Source organism: Anabrus simplex, chromosome 8 (assembly GCF_040414725.1).
Source record: "Anabrus simplex isolate iqAnaSimp1 chromosome 8, ASM4041472v1, whole genome shotgun sequence".
Lineage (NCBI taxonomy): Eukaryota > Metazoa > Arthropoda > Insecta > Orthoptera > Tettigoniidae > Anabrus > Anabrus simplex.
The window spans coordinates 165,981,637-166,005,942 of record NC_090272.1 but is presented as its reverse complement, the minus strand read 5'-3'; the positions used below and the strand labels follow the sequence as shown (position 1 = coordinate 166,005,942).

General features: G+C 40.7%; 1 protein-coding gene across 9 annotated transcripts in view; it reads right to left on the bottom strand.

Moving 5' to 3' along the window:
* Positions 1-24,306, bottom strand: part of LOC136878916 (protein FAM184A) — a 442,374-nt gene that overhangs the window by 162,438 nt on the left and 255,630 nt on the right. For 3 of the 9 annotated variants that reach the window (XR_010860861.2, XR_010860862.2, XR_010860864.2), the window contains exon 1: positions 11,099-11,482. The exons of 2 other annotated variants lie outside the window; for them this stretch is intronic. Coding sequence is in view for 3 of the 7 variants with exons in the window: in XM_067152524.2 (XP_067008625.2) it covers positions 11,099-11,433 (335 nt within the window). In the remaining 4 variants the exon portion in view is untranslated. Of the gene's footprint in view, positions 1-11,098; positions 11,483-24,306 lie in introns of those variants that run through there. 4 more of the 9 variants (XR_010860863.2, XM_067152524.2, XM_067152523.2 and 1 more) reach the window with 2 other exon arrangements.

Here is a 24,306-nt window from a genome sequence, read left to right as displayed (position 1 = left end):
TTGCCGATGGACTCAGCCGTATGTTTCATAACGACGTAGAGACCCACGAACCGGTCGACAGTTCATCACCTTCCGAGTCCATACTATCTGGTGTTAATGCCATCTTAACAGATGCTCCCATGCTTTTTAGGGATATTGAGAAATACCAACGTGAAGATCCGACGCTGGCTCCGATAATGGAAACCCTTTCTTCTGGGGAACATGCTGTCCCTTATGTTCTGAGGAATGGTGTTCTATGTTGCCCTTCGAGGCATGATAAGTTGATGAAAGTTGTTGTTCCAGCGGTTCTTGTACCTATGATCTTCAAATACTATCATGAGACCCCATTGGGGGGGCATCTTGGAATCTTTAAAACTCGTGAAAAGATTCGTGAAATGTTCATATGGAAAGGTATGGACGGTGAAATTCGGGAACTTGTAAAAGCTTGTAAATCTTGTTTGATCAGTAAACCCACCATGTCCACTAAAGTAGGCCTTTTGTCTTCTCATCAAGCGTCGCGCCCCATGGAACGCCTGTATATCGATCATGTGGGACCCTTCCCCCAGTCAAAGGGTAATGCCAACAAGTTCATCTTTGTGTGTGTAGATGGTTTTACAAGATTTTCCTGGTTATTTCCGACTAAGCTGGCTACCGCTCAGTCCACCATTACTTGCCTAAATTCTATTTTTGCTTCTTTTGGTCCGTGTCAATATATTGTATCTGATAATGCTAAGGCTTTTACATCAAATTTATTTCGTAAATTCTGTTTTGACTTGTCCATCTCTCATGTAACTACATCTGCTTATTATCCTCAACCATCTCTGGCTGAACGGGTTAACCGTAATCTCAGGTCCGCACTCATTGCCTATCATCATGAAGATCCTTCCAGGTGGGACACGTCCCTGCATTGGATAGCTTTTGCTTTGAATTCGGCGGTTCATGAATCTCACAAGTTTACTCCAGCTTCTTTAATGTTTAAGTTTGTTCCCAACTCGCCGCTCTCTAACCTCTGGTCTTTGAATGACATTCTACCCGAGACAATAGATCCGGATAACATTAAAGATCTTTGGAAGAAGGCTAAAGCCAATCTTAAAGTGTCTCATGAAAAGGTTAGGGAAAGGTATGATCGTGGACGGAGACCCACCACTTTGAAGGTAGGCGACCAGGTCATGGTCAAAAATTTTGTTCCCGCGGGCAAGCTTGCCCCCAGATTTCATGGGCCTTGTATCATTCTCGATTTTCTTACGCCGGTTACCTTATTGCTAAGTAATCCAGCCACCGAGAGGATATTTAGGGTTCACCTGTCCCAGGTGAAACCGGTGTAATTTCGGTGTTAACTTGCTCCATATTATTTTGAAAGGATATGAAGGTTATATTTTTTTTGAGTTTCACTTTTAAGGCATTCTGCCCCTTCTGTAATATTTTGGTTTTAGATGTAAGCCTTATGTAAAACCTGCCCCGACCCGTTAAACTGCCATCCTGTTCTGGCCACGGCCATTACCACGCTCCCGTCTCCTGCTCCACCTTACACTGTGGCTTCATAATAGTAAATGCCATGGATATCTACACGCCGCTGGCCCCTCAACCTCTCCACAAGCCTGTACCCTCTAAGAAAATGATTGTCCAACACAATTCTGCCGCCTAGCTTTAATGTTTCAGCGCCCCCGCAGCCGCGCAGCGCCGTGCAGCAACTGGGGAGGGGGATGGGCCCCCTCCTCTCCAGCGAGGACGACATGTGCACGGCGAGCCGGAGCTCACCTCCCGGCCAAGGCTGATGTGCGGCGCACGACCTGCTACATGCCCGCAGCCTGTATCTGTTCACCGCGGGCGCGGCGTACTTCAACACCTCTGCTCCCCTCATAGTGCGGGCGAGCGGTATCTCAGGGTACTTAAGGGGTCCGAGCGGCCTCCGTTGGACGCAAGCTGCAACGGCCGGTCTGGCCATCCGACTCAATCTACATCAACCACATGGACAGTTACTATAAGAGATAACTACATTTGGGAATTTAACAACAATATTTGGTGGACATTGCAAAACTTTTCTTCACTTTTAAGCATTAAAGGTTTATCTTCTGAAATTCAACTACTACAACAGAAAAACTTTACTGCACCTGCAACAACAAAATTTTGAAATTGCAACCAACCAAATTACTAAAATCTTATAAATGCTTCCGCAATTAATCTTAACATCAACATCAAAACTTGGACCTTATTTTGGAAACAAAACTTATGTTCTTCTGTGTTACCCCTTGGAGGAACTTTTGGGGGGGGAGGTCTGTACCGGGCGGTACACCTCTACTCTGTTTATTTAAAAGTTGCGCCTGTTGAAACTCCTCTTCTGGAGGAAGGTTGAACTTTATCTATTCTATTAATTCTCTACTTTCTCAGAAGATGTCACCACGTGGAAAATTTTGAGTTTTTGAACTGTGTCACTTTTGATGTGTTCTTGTTTCGCTTGAAGTAAGAAGTGTGAACTTTCTCTTCTAGAGGACACTACTGAAGATCAACAATAGTGCGACCTAGTGCGGAGTTAAAGAACTATTTTGTTGGAGAAATTTTTATTTCAAGAGTTTGTTCTTTGTTAAATTTCTTTCTGTCATGGTTTAAGTTGGCTGTATACCCCTCTTTTTCCCCTTATTTTGGATCTAGCCAATCCCGAATTTCTTTAATTAATTTTCCACCAATAATGTGTTTCTTCTTCCTCTATGTAGGGGTTTCTTTTCCCGAACCAATAAAGATTTTGTGGGAGGGTGTTTTATTTCCCCTAACGCCTAGAATCTTCCGCGAGAGGATATAAACTGCTGATTTTGGGGTCTCCGGGCCACTTCTGTTCCATCTTTCAGTGTATTAAGTACATAGCAGGAGGCGGGAAGCGCCTCTTTCTTCGGCGGCGTCTACAACAAGGTAATGGCCAAGTAATAACTTCTTTCTTTGCTTGCTCAGCAGTTTAATCTTCGGGGCGGGTTCTAGGCCTTCCACCATGTAACCTTCCTTTAAAATGTAAAGACTACTGGTACCTATCCTATCTTCTAAACCACATATTGGGATAGAGAGTGCTAACCCTCTCGAGTTCCCACTCATATTGTTTTGAGGTGGACTTATTTTTCAAACCAATTCTTCCGTGATGTAATGTAAATTGTTATTTTCTGAAGTCACCTCTGTAGTATGGGATTAGCCCTTGCGTTAGCGGCCCAGAGCCAGATTAGGTTTTAAAAACAAAGTGTATTAGGAGTGCAAGTTCGCCTCCTCTCAAATTGTTATTTTAGAGGTCATGTAATCAACCTTCTTTTCATGTAATAGACCTCCGTAGTTTGGGTATTTTACCCCTGTAAATACGTCCTTAGAGGACAGCTCGAAGGTAGAGTTTGGTGTGGCCTTTGAGAGGCTTAAATTTTGAGAGCGGATCGCTCTTTTGAAATGGAGTGTCATATGCCTCGTGGAGGCTTTTCTGTGTAATTCGGAGCCAGGGGCTCCTAGGGATGAACGGGGTTTTCTGCCCCTCTGTTAAAACTTGTGTTTGTGGTAAAACTGAGCTGATCGCTGAAGTTAGGGCGTGAAGCCCAAAACCTGTAAATTTTGTAACTCCCCTTGTTTTGCTACATTGTACCTGCCATGTCTGTTATTGCTTTGTTTTTGAAAAGAAAATATAACCTTGTTAAATTTTAAATTAATTTTACATGCACTATAATTTCGTAGCTTGAAACCCATTCACACCCGCACCTTCTTTCACCTCTACCTACCACGGATATCTCCGTAACAATAATAATAATAATAAAATGTCGTATGGCTTTTATTGCCGGGATATCCCAGGACGGGTTCGGCTCGCCAAGTGCAGGTCTTTCTATTTGACATCCGTAGGTGACCTGCGCGTAGTGATGAGGATGAAATGATGATAAAGACAACACATACACCCAGCCCCCGTGCCATTGGAATTAACCAATTAAAGTTAAAATCCCCGACCCGGCCGGGAATTGAACCCGGGACCCTCTGAACCGAAGGCCAGTACGCTGACCGTTCAGCCAACGAGTCGGAAATAATAATAATAATAATAATAATAATAATAATAATAATAATAATAATAATAACCATTTCCCGCTCAATAGCTGGATGGTTAGCGTGCTGGCCTTTGGTCCAAGGAGTCCCGGATTCGATTCCCGGCCGGACCGGGGAGTTTTTACTCTTTATTGATTAATTGCGATGGGTCGGGGGCTCTGTGTGTGTGCGTGTGTGTGTGAGTGTGTGTGTGTGTGTGTGTGTGTGTGTGTGTGTGTGTGTGTGTGTGTGTGTGTGTGTGTGTGTGTGTGTGTGTGTGTGTGTGTGTGTGTGTCACCTGCAGACACCACCTAATGTATAAGGCGTCAACAACTCGAAAGACCTGCACTAGGCCTCTCCGGAGACCACACGCCATTATTATTATATCCACCACCACCACTTACCGCGCTCCATAAACACCCAACTTCCAATTAGGTTTTCTGTCCTCTTCGGTTTTCTTTCCTTCAAAATTCTTGGTTAAACTCACAAAATACTTGGGTACCAAAGTACTTAAATTAAGTGAGAATCACTGATCGTCACCACGTCTAAACTGCAGCGTGCAATTTCATGGAATTTTGCACAAACATTCTCAGAAGGAATTGCCACGTGAATGATTAGGTTATATTTCAAAATATTGACCTGAATATACATTATTTGAGAAATTACATGCAAAATATCGCGTAGTAACTTAAATTGGGTAGTGTGAGCTTTTTCTTTTTTGCTACTTCTTTAATGTCGCATTAACACGCTGAAGGTTTTCGGTGACGGAAGGATAGGGAAGGTAGCAGCCGTGACCCTTAATGAAAGCACAGCTGCAGCATTTGTCAGGTGTGAAAATGAGATACCACGGAAAACCATCTTCAGGACTGCGGACGGTGGGATTCGAACCAACTATCTCTCGAATGCAAGCTCAGAGCTGCATGACCCTAACAGCACAGCGCAGCCAACTCCTTTCCAAGCAAAGATACAGAAACTACGGAATGAATTGAGCTGAAATTTGATATGGATATATCCGACATATTCAGTTCAAACAAAGGCTTACTCTGATTTCTCAATAATTAAACGTTTAAAAACGTGACAGTTATGAATGGAGCCACCATCTAGGGGCGAGGACAGGAATCGTGCCGGCTGCCGAAGCCTGTTGCACTCCTCTGGAGCAACGATTAATGACTGGCAGATGAAATGAAATGAACATGCCACTGATTTATCCGCCAAGACCAAAATAATGGTCAAATGGCTCGTTCTATTACAAAACAAAGTCGAGAGTGGCTGCAGTTAAAATTCAGTTTTCTCCAGAAAAAAGCCCGTAAAAAGAGTTCTCCGGAAAATAAAGCTTTTACGTATTAATACGAACACAAATACCCAGCCCGCAATTGAAGAGCTATTCAACCGAGCCAGTTGGCCGTGCGGTCAGTGGCGCACAGCTGTGAGATTTCATTCGAGAGACAGTAGGTTCGAACCCCACTGTCGGTAGCCCTAAAGTAGTTTTTCCGCGGTTTCGCATTTTCACACCAAGCAAATGCTGGGGCTGTACCTTAATTAAGGCCCATCGTCGCCAAAAGACCTATCTGTGTCAGTGCGACGTAAAGCCAATTATGAAAAAGAGTAATTAACTATACGCGGCTAATATCCTCAGTCCCACCGCCAATCGAACCCGAGGTTCTATGGATTGAAGGCCACTACGTCGGCCATTAAGCCAACGAGCTACATGGCACTGTTATACATTGACTGATATTAATCTATTCTTATTCCTCTTCTTCTTCAAAGTAACATATCAGTTTGGCGATGACTGTGACGAATGCTGTGCGGTCTCTTGCGAGACGGAAAAGTCGTTTGAACACTGTGAATTCCTGTCCATTCTTTGACGTTCCTAAGCCATGATGTTCGAATGAACTCCCGACGTGCTCTTGCCCTTCTGAGTACGTCTTCATTCGTTAGGCAGTACAGCAACACAAAATTCTGAGCATCCATCGGTGAGTCCACATTTCAGCGTTTCGCTGATGTACACCTCATGTTCACATTATGGCGTTTCGAGGTGTTACATGTGAGGCAGTACGATTTACCGAAATATACCTCTTGGCGTTACAATCTTGCTGACCTACAGTATCGTGCTATTGTGTCGTTGGAATTCGATGTCGAAAATGTGTATCAAACTCTGAAGCTGATATGAGGCAAAATTAGGAGGACACACTTAAAAGAAATTTATGACAAGCAGATAAATGTATGAGTTATCATTTGAGTGACGTTCACTAAAAGTATCGATAAGAAATATGATACCGTCTCAGACTTCCACTAATTATATCAACAGAGAATTTGGAGATCAGAAACGAAGACGAATTATGTAATCTTGTTATTATTAAACATGATGTCATTTAAAATTTAGATAAGTCTGTATTGTGCTATAGTTTGTTTACTGCTCATCTCTACCGCTCAAGACGTGCGACTCCATGGCTAAATGGTTAGCATGCTGGCGTTTGGACCATAGGATCCCGGGTTCGATTCCTGATGGTTCGGGGACTGTGTATGTGTACCGCCATCATTATTAGAATTCATCCTAGGTAGGGCTCTATCCTAACAGACGCCCAGGTCGCATATACGGCGTCAACTCGAAAGACCTGCACCAGGCCTCTTAGGAGGTCACACGGCATTATTACTGCTCAAGACTGTAGGATCGAGTCCCAGTAGAGCCGGTTGGCATTTAATCTTAAAAGTGCAAAGTCCATGTTAATGGATGTATAGTAAGATTTCCTTTTACGAAAAAAATCAATAATAATAATAATAATAATAATAATAATAATAATAATAATAATAATAATAATAATAATAATAATAATAATAATAATAATGTTATTTGCTTTACGTCCAGCTAGCTACTTTTACGGTTTTCGGAGGCGCCGAGGTGCCGAAATTTAGTCTTGCAGGAGTTCTTTTACGTGCCACTAAATCTACCGAGCCTGACGTATTTCAGCACCTTCAAATACCACCGGACTGAGCTAGGATCGAACCTACTAAGTTGGGGTCAGAAGGCTAGCATCTCAACCATCTGAGCCAGTCAGCCCGGCGAAAAATCCCTGTATTTCGACGTCTCAAAAGACCGTTGTTAAATAAACAAAGAAATAAATAAATACATACATAATTATAGTTTGAAGGAAACCGAGAATCAGTAGAACTGTTTAAAAATCCTCAAATTGTACATCACAAAGCTAAGCCAGCCAAAGCCATCTCCTTACAGAATATTGAGGCCCTTCGCGGAGTACTGTAGAAGGTACTGTAAAGGCTTCCACTATCCGTAACTTCAGCGCTAAGTGGTCAGCTCCATGCCTGGCCGTATTTGCTCCTATGAATTAACCTGGTACTCATTCTTTATATAGGCTGAGTAAACCTCTCTCTAGATGTGAAATTCTCGAATATAGTCTTTTTCGACTTAAACAAAGTGCAAAATTAAAAATGTTGTTACATGCTACGGATGAAATAAGTAAGAAGTACCTTGAATCTATGTCATGGTAATTTTCGACGGTCAGGCTATGGGTGTTCTTTATTCCGTAGTTAGGAAGCACCCACCTTGTCAACCGAATGCTGGCTGGGATGGTATGTAATAATTAATTCATGCTATTCTTTTTTACGTCCCACCAACTAATTTTTGACAGTTTTTGGAGACGACGGGGTGCTAGAATTTTCTCCCGCAAGAGTTCTTTTATGTGCCAGTAAATCTACCGACACGAGGTTAACGTATTTGAGCACTTCAATTGCCAAGCACTGATCAGAAGGCCAGCGCCTCAGCCTGGCTGTTGTGGTATGTACTTTCAAGTCCAAGGGTAAAGGTAGAATTACATGATCCTCTCTTAAAACATTTGGTGTGGGTGATTTCCGACAAAAGAAAATTATTACGAAAATATTGCAAACTTAGGGCTGGGAAGATTTGGAAGTAAGGAGACGAGCTGCTCGACTAAGCGGAATATTTTCGAGCTGTCAGTGGAAGCATGGCTTGGAATGACATTAACGTACACTTCAGTGGAGTTTTTAAGAGTAGAAAAGATTATAAAATGAAGATAAAGTTCGAATTCAAGAGGATAAATTAGAGTAAATATTCGTTTATACGGAGAGGAATTAGAGATTAGAATAATGTATGTTTGTTAAATTTCGAACTACCTTGAAATCGTTTCAAGAACATACTAGGTAAAAATGCAGCCAGTCCCTTTTATGAATGGTGTGAAAATATCGCTCATAGGGTCGGTTGGTGCATGCATTTCAGTGGGCTTGGCAGACTGATATGTAATTGCAACGGCTGGCTCGGTGAGGAAAGCAACGAGAAACTACCTCACTCCTCATTTCCCTAGTATGCCTCTTCAGTGACGCCTAGGCTATTTATGACAGCTGTTGGCGGAGCTGCAGAGGTTCAAACCAGCCTTCGGGCTGATTACCCAACATACACATACACACTAGGTAAAAAAGAACTGTTAGAGAATCTGCCACCTGGGCGGCAGACCTAAATAATCTCATCCCCGAGTGATCATTAGAACACGTACACACACGAAATTCACTAGAATACTGACTCAATGCAATTAAACAACTGTCGAAAGCCGCGTGGGTTCTAGCCTCTAAAAATATTTAATTTACCGATCTTGGAAATTATATTTTAAGATAGAATATGCTTCTGTCTACCAACAGCTCACTCATTCACGAGATAGGTTTGTCAACAGGTCGGTATTTCAAGAATCTCGTCGGAACTTCCAGTGATTTTCCATTAAGAGGCCGATGAAGGTAACGAGAACTTATCAATCATATTAAATAATTAGAAATGTTTCCGATTTTATAGAGGACAAGTATAGAAATACGAGCATAATAATAATAATAATAATAATAATAATAATAATAATAATAATAATAATAATAATAATAATAATAATAATAATAATAATCTTACTCGCCTTTTCCCAATTTATCGGGATCGGCGTTTAATATAGATCTGGTCCAGTTTTACGACCAAATGTCATTCCTGACGTCAACCCTATGTGGAGGGATTTAATCACTACAACGTTTTTCTGTGGCGGTGCATTGTGTACAGATAAAGCGAAGTGCATTGCGACGAGCACAAGCACTCAGCCCCGAAACTAGAGGAATTATCCATATACGGTTGAAATCACCAGCCCGGCCGGGAATCGAACGCGAGACCTCTGAATCAAAGACCAGTACGCCAACAATTCAGCAAAGGAACCAGACAATAATATTTGAACTGTGCCTTGTATGTATATGTTTCTAGCACGAGATATAATAATAATAATAATAATAATAATAATAATAATAATAATAATAATAATAATAATAATAATAATAATAATAATAATAATAATGTCCGCCTCTGTCGTGTAGTGGTTGGCGTGATTAGCTGCCACCCTCGGAGGCCCGGGTTCGATTCCAGGTTCTGTCACGAAATTTGAAAAGTGGTACGTGGGCTGGAACGGGGTCCACTCAGCCTCGGGAGGTCATTTGTGTACAGAGGTGGGGTGTTCGATTTCCTCTTCAGCCATCCTCGAAGTGGTTTTCCGTGGTTTCCCACTTCTCCTCCAGGCAAATGCCGGGGTGGTACCTAACTTAAGGCCACAGCCGCTTCCTTCTCTCTTCCTTACCTATCCCTTTCAATGTTCCCATCCCCCCCCCCCTTCAAGGCCCCTGTTCAGGCTAGCAGGTGAGGTCACCTCAGGGGAGGTACTGGTCCTCCTCCCTAGTTATATCCCCCGACCCAAAGTCTCAAACTCCAGGACAGTGCCCTTGAGGCGGTAGAGGGGATCCCTCACTGAGTCCGGGGGAAAAACCAACCCTAGAGGGTAAACGGATTAAGAAAAGAAAGAAAGAAAGAAAGAAAGAAAGAAAGGAAGAAATAATAATAATAATAATAATAATAATAATAATAATAATAATAATAGCGAAATAAGTGACAGTATAGCCTATAACTCGTAACACAACCTCACAGAGTGGCTCGTCAGCTGATAAAGACAAGGAAGACAGGTGGTGAAAAATCCAAATGTGCATCGTTGTGTATTTAAACTTTTAGCACCGATGAAACTAAAAGCAGAAAAGTCATCACTCAAAAGTATAGCTCGAAAATTTCATCCTCGAATGTTATAGTTCTTACCTACTTCTTAAGAAATGATCAGGAGGCAGTAATCACTCGATCAATTATAAGTAAACTCAATGTAGTCGTCACGTTCTAGATTGAAAACAATGTCTGAGACAAATTGAAATATTACTTAGGAATGAAAAAGTAATATACTTAAAATAAAAACTAACATAGTTATACGAACTTTTAAACCTCACTATACCGGGCGAGTTGGCCGTGCGCGTAGAGGCGCGCGGCTGTGAGCTTGCATCCGGGAGATAGGGGGTTCGAATCCCACTGTCGGCAGCCCTGAAGATGGTTTTCCGTGGTTTCCCATTTTCACACCAGGCAAATGCTGGGGCTGTACCTTAATTAAGGCCACGGCCGCTTCCTTCCAACTCCTAGGCTGTTCCTATCCCATCGTCGCCATAAGACCTGTCGGTGCGACGTAAAGCCCCTAGCAAAAAAAAAAAAAAAACCCCTCACTATCACGTAGACCTCTGTTTAAGTCTGTTCCACAATAGAATCGGGAAGCTGTACTATTCGAAGGTGTGAAGTGAAGTTTTAATTTCGACACCGGCAGTGGCCACCATGAGTAATCTACCGTTTTCACTCGGAATTGTTCTCACACATTCAATCTCCAGAGATATCTATTCAAACCCTAGTCCCAAAGTAATGACAATCACAGCATTACTACAGATTAACACTGATTATGGAACAGTATCTACACATTCACACACATCGAGGGCTACTAGGGATGATGACCATCGATGTCGCAAACTCAAAATGAATCATTTTACACAGAGAAATTAACTGACACTTGTTATTAGTTCTGTAGGACTCTTTGAAGATACGTATTTTGTATTGATAGTAAGAATGCGATTGGACACTCACTTTAAATTGAGGAAACAAGAGCAAAGAGATAGTTCTTAATATTAAAATAACATAAATTATTGCATAACGCTCCACGTGGGACGTACGAATACCTACTTGTCAGTATCCAAAGTTCGTAACTGCACCTCCAGGTTCTTCTTCAGTCCCTCCAGAGCTTTTTTCTGCGCCTCCAACGTCTTCTTTTCTGCTTCCAGAGTCCGTTTATTCGCCTCCAATGTCCGTCTGTCGGTTTCCAGAGAATGCCTATCTGCCTCCAGTGCTTTCCGTTCTCTCTCCAGTTCTTGGACCCAACTACTCCTCTGATTATGCTGCTGTTCGTCCACTTCTTCTTTTCTTTTGACGCCTGTTCCTACCATTGGGGCTGGCGTCGTCCCCGCCGCCTCTGGACCCGAGGCGCCGGGTGGCCGTTGTCGCCTTAGAAAGTTGAACATGTCACAACGTTACTGCGCTCATGCCTCGGCACGACTGAAGGCCATAGAACGGGAGACATCAGCCGCCGACTACAGCGCTCGCAGTGGCCTGATGGCCGAACCACACACCTGGCACAAGAACGAAAAAGAGCTCTGCCCCAGACGTCATCCTATGCTGACCCGTAGCTAAGAAAATACAGAAGTTTACGACTTGGTTTTTACATTTGCATTGTTTTCTATCCGAGGAAGATGAAATTACGAAGTATTTCCATACAGTTTATTATACGCGCACCTTTGAAGTTTCCTTTGTAATTTCTTTGGAAGAACAATAAAGTATCTGGTAATATTTCACGTCATGCCGAGTGAGATGATAGAGCGCTGACCTTAGCCCAAGTCGGCGGGTTCGATCCCGGCTCAGTACGGTGGTACTTGAAGGTGCTCAAATACATTAGCCTGACATCAGTAGGTTTACTGGCACGTAAAATAACTCATGCAGGCGTCTCCGACAACCATGGAAATGGTTAAGATAGAAGTATAAACCAAAATAAAAAGTCCATTTCATAAATCATTCTATTGCCGCTATTGCTTTATTAAGGTGCTAGGGACATCATACCGGTTCACTTCAGTGTATTGATATACCAGGGTTTTAAATATTTTTTAATGAAAGTTGTTTTATTACAGTATCCCTGAGAATACCCTGACCTTCAATAGCATCTTTTTCGGGCTCGTTTATAATGGATGCACGCTTGCGCGAGAAGTGGTGGTGCGAGCATGTGCAAGCTTGCATCAAGAAAAATAATAATCCGATCAAGATGTAAACAGGTGGAATCTCTCTGGTGGGTGGTTGCACCACCAATTTTGTTAGACGCAAGCATGCTGCACGTCGATTGAAGCTGTAATGTGCTTTTATCTTTCTAAAACTTTTTTTCAACATCTCAACAATGGGTGTAGAAATGTTGATTGTCAGCATACACGAACAACTCGCAATTTTGGATGCTAAGGATAGAAAAACACAGTAACATAGACTACATTAAGAAAGTGTGACTTGAAATAACGAATGAATGTGCAATGCCTACTAAGTTCAAATTTTATTTAGTAACTGGCTTTGATTCCAACCTCTTCCCAATATTGCCTCAAGTTGGTTTTTTAACGATGCATTTATTAGTCCACGATCTTCCCGTGGTGTTGACTTATTCCTACGTCCACCTTTACCAACTCTACATGGTGACAGTGTTATATTATTATCAAGTTTTTCTTTATTGTGCCATCGTTTTGTTATACGACTTACCGTTTAGCCACATGCTACCTCGAAACGAAGGCCTGCACTGACATTAAAATTGCCTCAATATTCCGATATTTTTCGAGGGTAGGAAATGAAATATTGAAAGATCTTGGAAGTTTTCCGTCGATTACAGGCTAAGACATATAATTTTGCGGAATTTCAATTTTCTAGCTCGTCTGGCAGATTGTGCCTTTATCTTGCTTTGGGGAAGGGGGGGGGGGTTAAAAATGGGGACTCAGGAAACTGAAGCTAACAATATGCAATGGTCATTATTACAATTGAAACGGATAACTGTACGAAAATTTCGCCAAAATAGTCAATGTACAGACACACGGCCATTACGATTTTATTTATATAGACAAGGAATCTGCTCTACGTACATCTTTTGGGCTATGTCCGCTGGACTTGGGCTGCAAAACCGACCGTTCATGATATCTCCCTATTAATCCTCCTATCGAAAAAATCCACATGATAAAAAAGTTGTAGAAATGGATTTTTATCAAGGTTGGTCGATTTCCAGTCAGGTTGGTCTTGTATATATTGTGAGAGAGTAAAATCACTATTTCGGTTCCCTATATACCCCCAGTCTACTCCGGAAAATTGAAATGATATGGACATGAAAACCTACCTTTGGTCAGGTGTATGCTAAATATGAAGTTTGGTTGAAATATCTCCAATAGTTTTCAAGTTATAAGAAATACGCTTTACACGCACCCGCTCTTGAGTGCGGAAATTTCACCGAAATAGTCAATGTACAGACCCACGGTCGTTACGATTTTATCTATATATATAAAAGCAAGTCGGGCTGGAGCGATGTATATATAAATATTTAAAAATGAAAAAAGACGTGAATTAATGAGGCACTTCCAGAAATCTCAGAAATTTGAAACTTGGTACGGGAGAAGCTGATGACCCCAGGATCCCTAGAAAAATCGAAAATTCTCAATTTTCCATCAAGGGGGCACGCTGGGGGACCTCAAATTTCAGGCTCAACATAAGAACGCAGTCGTATAATATATCCAAAACGACAACCTATAGGTATCGTGGGCTGAAAAATTTTCGGGAGTTTCCTAATTTTTATCCCCCGTCCCCCCAAATCAAGATGGCAGCACAACCTGCCAGACGAGGTAGACAATTGAACTTTGGTGAAATTATAGCTTTTGGTCCCTAACCGACAGGAAAATTTCAAGATGTTCAAATTTTTTACTTTTTACCCCCAAAGATATCGAAATATGGAGGCAATTTTTACGACTGTGCAGACATTCCTTTTGAGCTATTTTTTGGCTAAACGGTAAGTCGTATCACAAAACGGATGACACAATGTCACTTCAATTCGGAGTGATCTACAACTTTGGTCCTATGACATTTTGTCGTATCTCTCTCCCTTATACGTTAAATTTTTCCGTATTTCTTGATTGTTCATAAATTTAGTGATTTTTACAAGTATATTTCATTGTTTGACACACTTATAAGAATGATAGGATCATCACGTTGGGTGTGCACATTGGCACTATTAAGGGCCATGTGTGGACAAACTTTCATGATTCTAGCTTATTTCTAAGTAGGCAAAAAGTAATGTATAATGTTAAAAATGTACCCAAATTTCACCCTATTCAAAATTTGAACTCAATTTACCCCCTTAATATGGGAGATACGACGAAATGGTTCGGAAACAGACATGTAGAACGATAAATGAGGCGTCTGATGGCGCAATCCGTTTCTTAATATCATGAACCGTTTAGGAGATTTGAATCTCGAAGTGGAAGTCTGCACTTTTCAACGTGCTCATGCTTGTCCGTCATCTATATAAATAAAATCGTAACGACCGTGTGTCTGTACATTGATTATTTTGGCAAAATTTCCGTACAGTTATCCGTTTCAGGTGTAATAATGACCATCTGCATAATTTTTAGCTTTTGTGTCTGTTTGTTTGTCTGTTTGTCTGTTTGCCTGTCCTTCTATAACTTGAAATATATATAAAAGCAAGTCGGGCTGGAGCGATGTATATATAAATATTTAAAAATGAAAAAAGACGCGAATTAATGAGGCACTTCCAGAAATCTCAGAAATTTGAAACTTGGTACGGGAGAAGCTGATGATCCCAGGATCCCTAGAAAAATCGAAAATTCTCAATTTTCCATCAAGGAGGCACGCTGGGGGACCTCAAATTTCAGGCTCAACATAAGAACGCAGTCGTATAATATATCCAAAACGACAACCTATAGGTATCGTGGGCTGAAAAATTTTCGGGAGTTTCCTAATTTTTATCCCCCGTCCCCCCAAATCAAGATGGCAGCACAACCTGCCAGACGAGGTAGACAATTGAACTTTGGTGAAATTATAGCTTTTGGTCCCTAACCGACAGGAAAATTTCAAGATGTTCAAATTTTTTACTTTTTACCTCCAAAGATATCGAAATATGGAGGCAATTTTTACGACTGTGCAGACATTCCTTTTGAGTTATTTTTTGGCTAAACGGTAAGTCGTATCACAAAACGGATGACACAATGTCGCTTCAATTCGGAGTGATCTACAACTTTGGTCCTATGACATTTTGTCGTATCTCTCTCCCTTATACGTTAAATGTTTCCGTATTTCTTGATTGTTCATAAATTTGGTGTTTTTTACAAGTATATTTCATTGTTTGACACACTTATAAGAATGATAGGATCATCACGTTGGGTGTGCACATTGGCACTATTAAGGGCCATGTGTGGACAAACTTTCATGATTCTAGCTTATTTCTAAGTAGGCAAAAAGTAATGTATAATGTTAAAAATGTACCCAAATTTCACCCTATTCAAAATTAGAACTCAATCTACCCCCTTAATATGGGAGATACGACGAAATGGTTCGGAAACAGACATGTAGAACGATAAATGAGGCGTCTGATGGCGCAATCCGTTTCTTAATATCATGAACCGTTTAGGAGATTTGAATCTCGAAGTGGAAGTCTGCACTTTTCAACGTGCTCATGCTTGTCCGTCATCTATATAAATAAAATCGTAACGACCGTGTGTCTGTACATTGATTATTTTGGCAAAATTTCCGTACAGTTATCCGTTTCAGGTGTAATAATGACCATCTGCATAATTTTTAGCTTTTGTGTCTGTTTGTTTGTCTGTTTGTCTGTTTGCCTGTCCTTCTATAACTTGAAATATATATAAAAGCAAGTCGGGCTGGAGCGATGTATATATAAATATTTAAAAACTAGCGAATGTACCCGTGCTTCGCTACGGTATTCTACATTGTATTCGGTTATCGAAGTAAATAGTGTACATGCAGTAAATAAGATTGTTTTAAAATTGCATGTCTCTTAGCGTTATCCGAGAAAGAGCATGGGGAGTTCCCCGTACGTTGTTTCCAATGTAAAGTGTTTGTTACGGATTTGTGATATAGCGGCAGACTCACTTGCCTACTGCCATTCACAATCGAGTTGGGATGATTACGTAATAATTGCAGGCCCCATTGCCTACTACGCGGACAGAATCGATTTGGGGAGTTTTCGTTAATATGGCAGCCCCCTTCCTACTTCCAGACAGATTTCAGGTGAGGAGTTTTTATTATAATGGCAGGCAATTACCCTACTATCACTCGAAATTGAGTTGTGCAGTTATCATTATAATGCCAGGCCCATTTTCCTACTGCCAGCCAGCTTACTGCCAGTCACACCAAGTTGGTGAGTTTCCATCAAAATAGCAGGCCACTATGTCTAATGCCAGTCACATTTTAGATGAGGACATTTCTTTATAATGATAGGCACCCTTGCCTACTGCCAAACACAATCGGGTAGGGGAGTTTTAAACAAAACTGCATGCTCACTTGCCTTCTGCAAGTCAAATCGAGAAGGGAACTATTCATTATAATTGTAGGCTTTCCTTACTAATGACAGTTACACAGGAGTTGGAGAAGGAACCCTTTCCTACTGCCAGTCAAAGTCGGTGTGGGGAGTACTTATTACAATAGCAGACCCACCCTTTCTCGATCGCTAAAAATCGACATCAGTGAATATATATAGATCGACATACGAAAGTATATGCGTATTTACAATATTGAAGACCTTCATTTACAGATTAACTGCTACTAAACGTACGTCATATCGACAAAGGATTATACCATAAGACACGCCGGATTTAGTGGCCTAAATGGCTGGTCCTATGATATGTCATCTATTCTTGGGTCAGATTGAGTTAGAAACGTGGAACAGGGTAAAGGTTTTGTAAGATTATCTCACATTACATTACTTTTCGGATACATACATAGCATTTGGCTCACATATGGCTACTGGGTGGGCCAATTTTCGTGAAGAGTTTAATGATTCTGTATTTCATATAAGTAATTGAAAGTATAAATTATGCATGTGAAAATTCCAAATTGACTTAACATCGATTAAAGAGAAAAATCAAACGTAAAAGGCATACAGATACGGCAAAAAGTCATAAGACCACGGTTGTAGATCATTCCAAATTGAACGGAGATTGTGCAATCCGTTATAGGATAGGAATTTCCGAAGGTCTGCACCATCATTAAAATTGCCTGCGTATTTCGATATTCTTCGGGGATTCAAAGTGAAAAAATTTAATGATCTAGGAAGTTTTCCGTTCGTTACAGGCTTAAACGTATAATTTTGTCAAATTTCAATTATCTTCTTTTTCTTCTGGCAGATTATGGCGCAATTTGGATTTTGGGCGAGGCGGGTAAAAATTAGTACTTTCAGGAAACTAAACCAAAAATTATGGAGATGGTCATTATTACCCCTTAAACGGAAAGCTGTACGAAAATTTCGCCAAAATAGTCAGTGTAGAGGCACACAGTCGTTACGATTTGATTTATATAGATAAGGAATCTGCTCCATGTAAAACACCTTTTGGGCTATGTCCGCTGGACTTAACCTGCAAAAGTGACCATTCATGATATCTCCCTTAGTAATCCTCCTGACGAAAGAATGCACATGAAAAAAAATAAAGTTTAGAGGAGGAATTCCAGCACGTTTGGTCGATGTCCAGTCAGGTTGGTCTTGTTCTGTGTATATTGTGGAAGAGTAAAATCACCATTTCGGTTCCCTACAAACCGCCAGTCCATTACGGAACATGAAATGTTATTTACGTTTAAAACCTACCTTTGGACAGGTGGATGCTAAATATAAATTTTGTTCGAATGTCTTCAGTAGTTTTCAAATTGTAAGGAGTACGCTTTACACGCACCCGCTCGTGAGTTAAGTCCGATGGGACTTGTACAGAAAAACGGTCCGTTAATGATATCTCCCTTATTAATCCTCGTATCGAAATGATGCACATGAGAAAAAAGGTTTAGAAATTAATATCTACCAAGGTAGGTAGATTTCCATTAAGTTTGGTTGTGTATATTTTGTGGAAGTGCAAAATCACTGTTTCGGTTTCGTATAAACCCCCAGTCAATTCAGGGATTTAGAAACAATATTTGCCCTAAAACCTATCAAGGACAGGTGTATTCTAAATATGAGTCTTGGTGGCAATACATCCAGTAGTTTGTAGCACTCGCGTACATACGGCGTAATTAAGGAAGAAATAATACAGTTAAGAAGGTTGAAAGTAATAGAAAATGGATTATAACTGAGGACAGCCGGATAACGGCAAATATGTAAATGCCAATTTAATGTATTGGAAAATCAAATGCCCCTCAATAAATTATGCTAGTGTGAGTTATGGATATAATAAAGCGTAACAGAGGAGAAATTTAGGTCCAGTGATTCTTAGGTAAACAAATAATAAGAAGATGACTAATGGTGTTATTACTTAATCTATTCGAGGGCGGTTATAACATCCAACGATATTCCGCCAATATCCCGCAGATAGGCCGATTGACGCCTCTCTTGCCTTCTACCCAAGGAACAACCACGAATTTAAAAGCATGATGAGGAAAATGGCAATACGTTACTTCCCTGCTGGCATGCAGTCAGAGATGTTGCCATGGTAACCTGTAGGTTCGTTGTCGGTCTGTCGGTCACTCAATGCAGAGCATGATACCAGCGGAAAATTGTAAATTTCTCCGTCATGTGAAGAGTAAGGTAAATTATGAACATAACGAAAGTTGTTTATAATGAAGACACGTTTCACGTACGGTAAACGAAGTTTACAGAAAATCAATAGTATAAGAGAAAATGGAGGAAAACCATTCTGGTTTTCCTATAAAACCCCGTCTATTCAAAGATTTTAAAATAATATGCATATCTAAACCTTCCCCGGGATGAGTATACTCTAAATATGAAGTTTGGTTGAGATCTATCTAGCCGTTTCGAAGTGATGGTGGAAAAACCATTCAGGTTTTCCTATAAACCCCCCGTCTATTCAAAGATTTTAAAATGATATGCATATCGAAACCTTCCCTGGGATGAGTGTACTCTAAATATGAAGTTTGGTTGTGATCTATCCAGCCGTTTCGACGTGATGGTGGAAAAACCATTCTGGTTTTCCTATAAAACCCCCGTGTATTCAAAGATTTTAAAATGATATGCATATCGAAACCTTCCCCGGGATGAGTATACTCTAAATATGAAGTTTGGTTGAGATCTATGCAGCCGTTTCGACGTGATGGTGGAAAAACCATTCTGGTTTTCCTATAAACCCCCCGTGTATTCAAAGATTTTAAAACGATATGCATATCGAAACCTTCCCCGGGATGAGTATACTCTAAATATGAAGTTTGGTTGAGATCTATCCAGCCGTTTCGACGTGATGGTGGAACAGACAAACAGACAAACAGACAGACAGACAAACAGACAAACAGACAAACAAACAGACACGAAACGTAAAAACCACCGATTCGGTCTTGAGTTGACCTAAAACGGATAAATATCTCAAAAATTGGCAAAACAAAAGAAATTACAGACAGCGGACCCCCACAATTTTATTTATATATATATATATAGATATAGATGAAAAAAGACGCGAATTAATGAGGCACTTCCAGAAATCTCAGAAATTTGAAACTTGGTACGGGAGAAGCTGATGATCCCAGGATCCCTAGAAAAATCGAAAATTCTCAATTTTCCATCAAGGGGGCACGCTGGGGGACCTCAAATTTCAGGCTCAACATAAGAACGCAGTCGTATAATATATCCAAAACGACAACCTATAGGTATCGTGGGCTGAAAAATTTTCGGGAGTTTCCTAATTTTTATCCCCCGTCCCCCCAAATCAAGATGGCAGCACAACCTGCCAGACGAGGTAGACAATTGAACTTTGGTGAAATTATAGCTTTTGGTCCCTAACCGACAGGAAAATTTCAAGATGTTCAAATTTTTTTACTTTTTACCTCCAAAGATATCGAAATATGGAGGCAATTTTTACGACTGTGCAGACATTCCTTTTGAGCTATTTTTTGGCTAAACGGTAAGTCGTATCACAAAACGGATGACACAATGTCGCTTCAATTCGGAGTGATCTACAACTTTGGTCCTATGACATTTTGTCGTATCTCTCTCCCTTATACGTTAAATGTTTCCGTATTTCTTGATTGTTCATAAATTTGGTGATTTTTACAAGTATATTTCATTGTTTGACACACTTATAAGAATGATAGGATCATCACGTTGGGTGTGCACATTGGCACTATTAAGGGCCATGTGTGGACAAACTTTCATGATTCTAGCTTATTTCTAAGTAGGCAAAAAGTAATGTATAATGTTAAAAATGTACCCAAATTTCACCCTATTCAAAATTAGAACTCAATCTACCCCCTTAATATGGGAGATACGACGAAATGGTTCGGAAACAGACATGTAGAACGATAAATGAGGCGTCTGATGGCGCAATCCGTTTCTTAATATCATGAACCGTTTAGGAGATTTGAATCTCGAAGTGGAAGTCTGCACTTTTCAACGTGCTCATGCTTGTCCGTCATCTATATAAATAAAATCGTAACGACCGTGTGTCTGTACATTGATTATTTTGGCAAAATTTCCGTACAGTTATCCGTTTCAGGTGTAATAATGACCATCTGCATCATTTTTAGCTTAGGTGTCTGTTTGTCTGTTTGTTTGTCTGTTTGTCTGTTTGCCTGTCCTTCTATAACTTGAAAACTACCGGATATATTTCCACCAAACTTCATATTTAGAATCCACCTCTCCTAGGGTAGGTTTTAGGGCAAATATCGTTTCTAAATCCCTGAACTGAGTGGGGATTTTTACGAAACCGAAACCGTGATTTTGCACTCCCTCAAAGTATGCAGAACCGAACTTAATGGAAATCTACCTGCCTTAATGAAAATTAATTTCTAAACCGTTTTTTTCTCATGTTCATCATTTCGATAATAGGGTTTAATAAGGGAGATATCATTAACGGACCGTTTTCCGGTACAAATCCCAGCGGACTTAACGCAAGAGCGGGTGCGTGTAAAGCGTATTTCTTAAAACTTGAAAACTATTGAAGATATTTGAACCAAACTTTATATATAGCATCCATCTGTCCAAGGGTAGGTTTCCTTGGTGTCTGTTTGTTTGTTTGTTTGTTTGTTTGTTTGTTTGTTTGTTTGTTTGTTTGTCTGTTTGTCTCTTTGTATTTCTATAACTTGAAAACTACCGTATATATTTCCACCAAACTTCATATTTAGAATCCACCTGTCCTTGGGTAGGTTTTAGCGCAAATATCGTTTCTAAATCCCTGAACTGAGTGGGGACTTTTTCGAAACCGAAACCGTGATTTTGCACTCCCTCAAACTATACAGAACCGAACTTAATGGAAATCTACCTGCCTTAATGAAAATTAATTTCTAAACCGTTTTTTTCTCATGTTCGTCATTTCGATAACAGGATTTAATAAGGGAGATATCATTAACGGACCGTTTTTCGGTACAAATCCCAGCGGACTTAACGCAAGAGCGGGTGCGCGTAAAGCGTATTTCTTACAACTTGAAAACTACCGAGATATGTGAACCAAACTTTATATGTAGCATCCACCCCTCCAAGGGTAGGTTTTAAGGTTTATACCATTTCAAATTCCCGGAATGGACTGGGATTTTATAGGGGACCGAAATGGAGATTTTTACTCTCCCACAATACATAAAGTACAAGGCCAACCTGACTGGAAATCGTTCAAACTGTTTGGAAATCCAATTCTAATTTCTTTTTCCCATGTGCATTTTTCAACGGGAGGATTAATAAGGGAGATAACATGAAAGGTCGGTTTTCAGGCTAAGTCTAGCGGACATAGCCCGAAAGGTGTTATACCCGTTTGAGGGGTAATAATGATCGTCTGCATATTCTTTGGTTTAATTTCCTGAAAGTCATAATTTTTACCCCCTCACCCAAATTCCAGATTGCAGCATAATCTGCCAGACAAGCAAGAAAATTGAAATTTGGCAAAATTATACGTTTCAGCCTGTAACGAACGAAAAACTTCACAGATCTTTAATTTTTTCATTTTTTATCCCCGAAGAATATCGAAATATGGAAGCAATTTTAATGATGGTGCAGACCTTCGTTTCGAGGCATTTCATGGGATAAACGGGAAGTCCTATCGCATAACGGATGGCACAATCTTCATTGAATTAGGAGTGATCTTCAACCAGCCATTTAGATCGCTAAATACTGCGCCTTACGGTACAATCCTTTGCCAATATGACGTACCGTTTAGCAGCAGTTAATCTGTGAATGAAGGCCTGCAATATTGTAAACATGCATATACTTTCGTATGTCCATCTATATATATTCATTGATGTCGATTTGTAGCGATCGAGAAAGGGTGTGTCTGCTATTGTAATCAGTACTCCCTACAGCGACTTTGACTGCTGGCAGTAGGAATGGGGTCCTTCTCCAACTCCTGTGTAACTGGCATTAGTAAGGAGGGCCTACCATTTTAATGAATAATTCGCTTCCCGATTTGTCTTACAGAAGGCAGTTTTGTTCGAACGTCCCCTACCCTATTGTGTTTGGCTCTAGGCCAGGGTGCCCGCCATTATAAACAAATGCTCCAATCTAAAATTTGACTAGCATTAGGCATAGTGCCTGCTATGTTCATGGAAACTCACTAATTCCGTGTGACTGGCAGTAAGCTGGCTGGCAGCAGTAAGAAGGGCGTGTCATTATAATGATAACTGCACAACTCAATTTTGACTGGTGGTAGGGAAGTTGCCTGCTATTATAATAAAAACTCCTCAACTGTAATCTGTCTGAAAGTAGGAAATGGGTCTGCCATTGTAACTAAAAATCCCCGAATCGATTGTGACCGCGCAGTAGGCAATTGGGCCTGCAATTATAATGTAAACTTGCCAACTCGATTGTGAATGGCAGTAGGGAAGTGAGCCTGCCGTTATCATCACAACTCCGCAACACACACTTTACATTGGAAACAACGTATGGGGACCTCCCCATGCCATTTCTCGGATAAGGCTAAGAGACATGCAATTTTAAAACAATCTCATTGACTGCACGCACAGTCATAACGTCGATATCCGCATGCAATGTAGAATACCGTAGCGAAGCACGGGTACATTTGCTAGTTTATGTAGATAAGCACTGTGGTGTAGTGGTTAGCGTGATTATCTGCCACCCCCGGAGGCCCGGGTTCGATTCCTGGCACTGCCACGAAATTTTAAAATTGGTACGAAAGCTGGAACGGAGTCCACTCAGCCTCGGGAGGTCAAATGAGTAGAGGTGGGTCCGATTCCCATTTCAGCCTTCAACCTCCTTTTCCGAGGTTTCCCACTTCTCCTCCAGGCAAATGTTGCGATGGTACCTAACTTAAGGCCACGTCCGCTTCCTTCCCTCTTCCTTGGCTATCCATTCCAATCTTCCCATCCCCCCACAAGGACCCTGTTCAGCATAGCAGGTGAGGCTGCCTAGGCGAGGTACTGGTCCTCTTCTCCAGTTGTATTCCCCGACCCAAAAGTCTCACACTCCAGGACCCTGCCCTTGAGGCGGTAGAGGTGGGATCCCTCGCTTAGTCCGAGGGAAATTCAACCCTGGAGGATAAACAGATTAAGAAATAATTATAAATATTTAACCTTGTTCTATTGAGCTTAACTGTGCAGATATATCATGACTTAAGGTAAATGTTATGCATTAGTTTTATAAATATTTAATGTATATTATTGATCTTTTAAAAGAGCGCAGATTAAAAATAGAAGCATCTTACAAGTGCAAATATGTAATGTCACACGAAAATGGTAAACATGGCATTTGTAGCATAGTTTTTATACATCTACATATTATAACATGATTTAATTTTAAGACTAATGAATAATAAATCGGGCGAGTTGGCCGTGCGGTTAGGGCCGCACAGCTGTAAGCTTGCATCCGGGAGATAGTGGGTTCAAACCCCATTATCGGCAGCCCAGAATATGTTTTTCCGTGTTTTCCCATTTTCACACCAGGCAAATGCTGGGGCTGTACCTTAATTAAGACCACGGCCGCTTCCTTCCCACTCCTAGGCCTTTCGTATCCCATCGTCGCCATAAGACTTATTTGTGTCGGTGCGACCTAAAGCAAATAGCAAAAAATAAGGAAGAATAACATGCAAGAATTTAACAATATTTATTAGTTTTATTAGCTTTATGGATATTTTATTTCAGTGGGGGAAAATGTAGCCTACTTTTTTTTTGCATTCAAGGAAAGATGACAGTGCTAGTTACACATT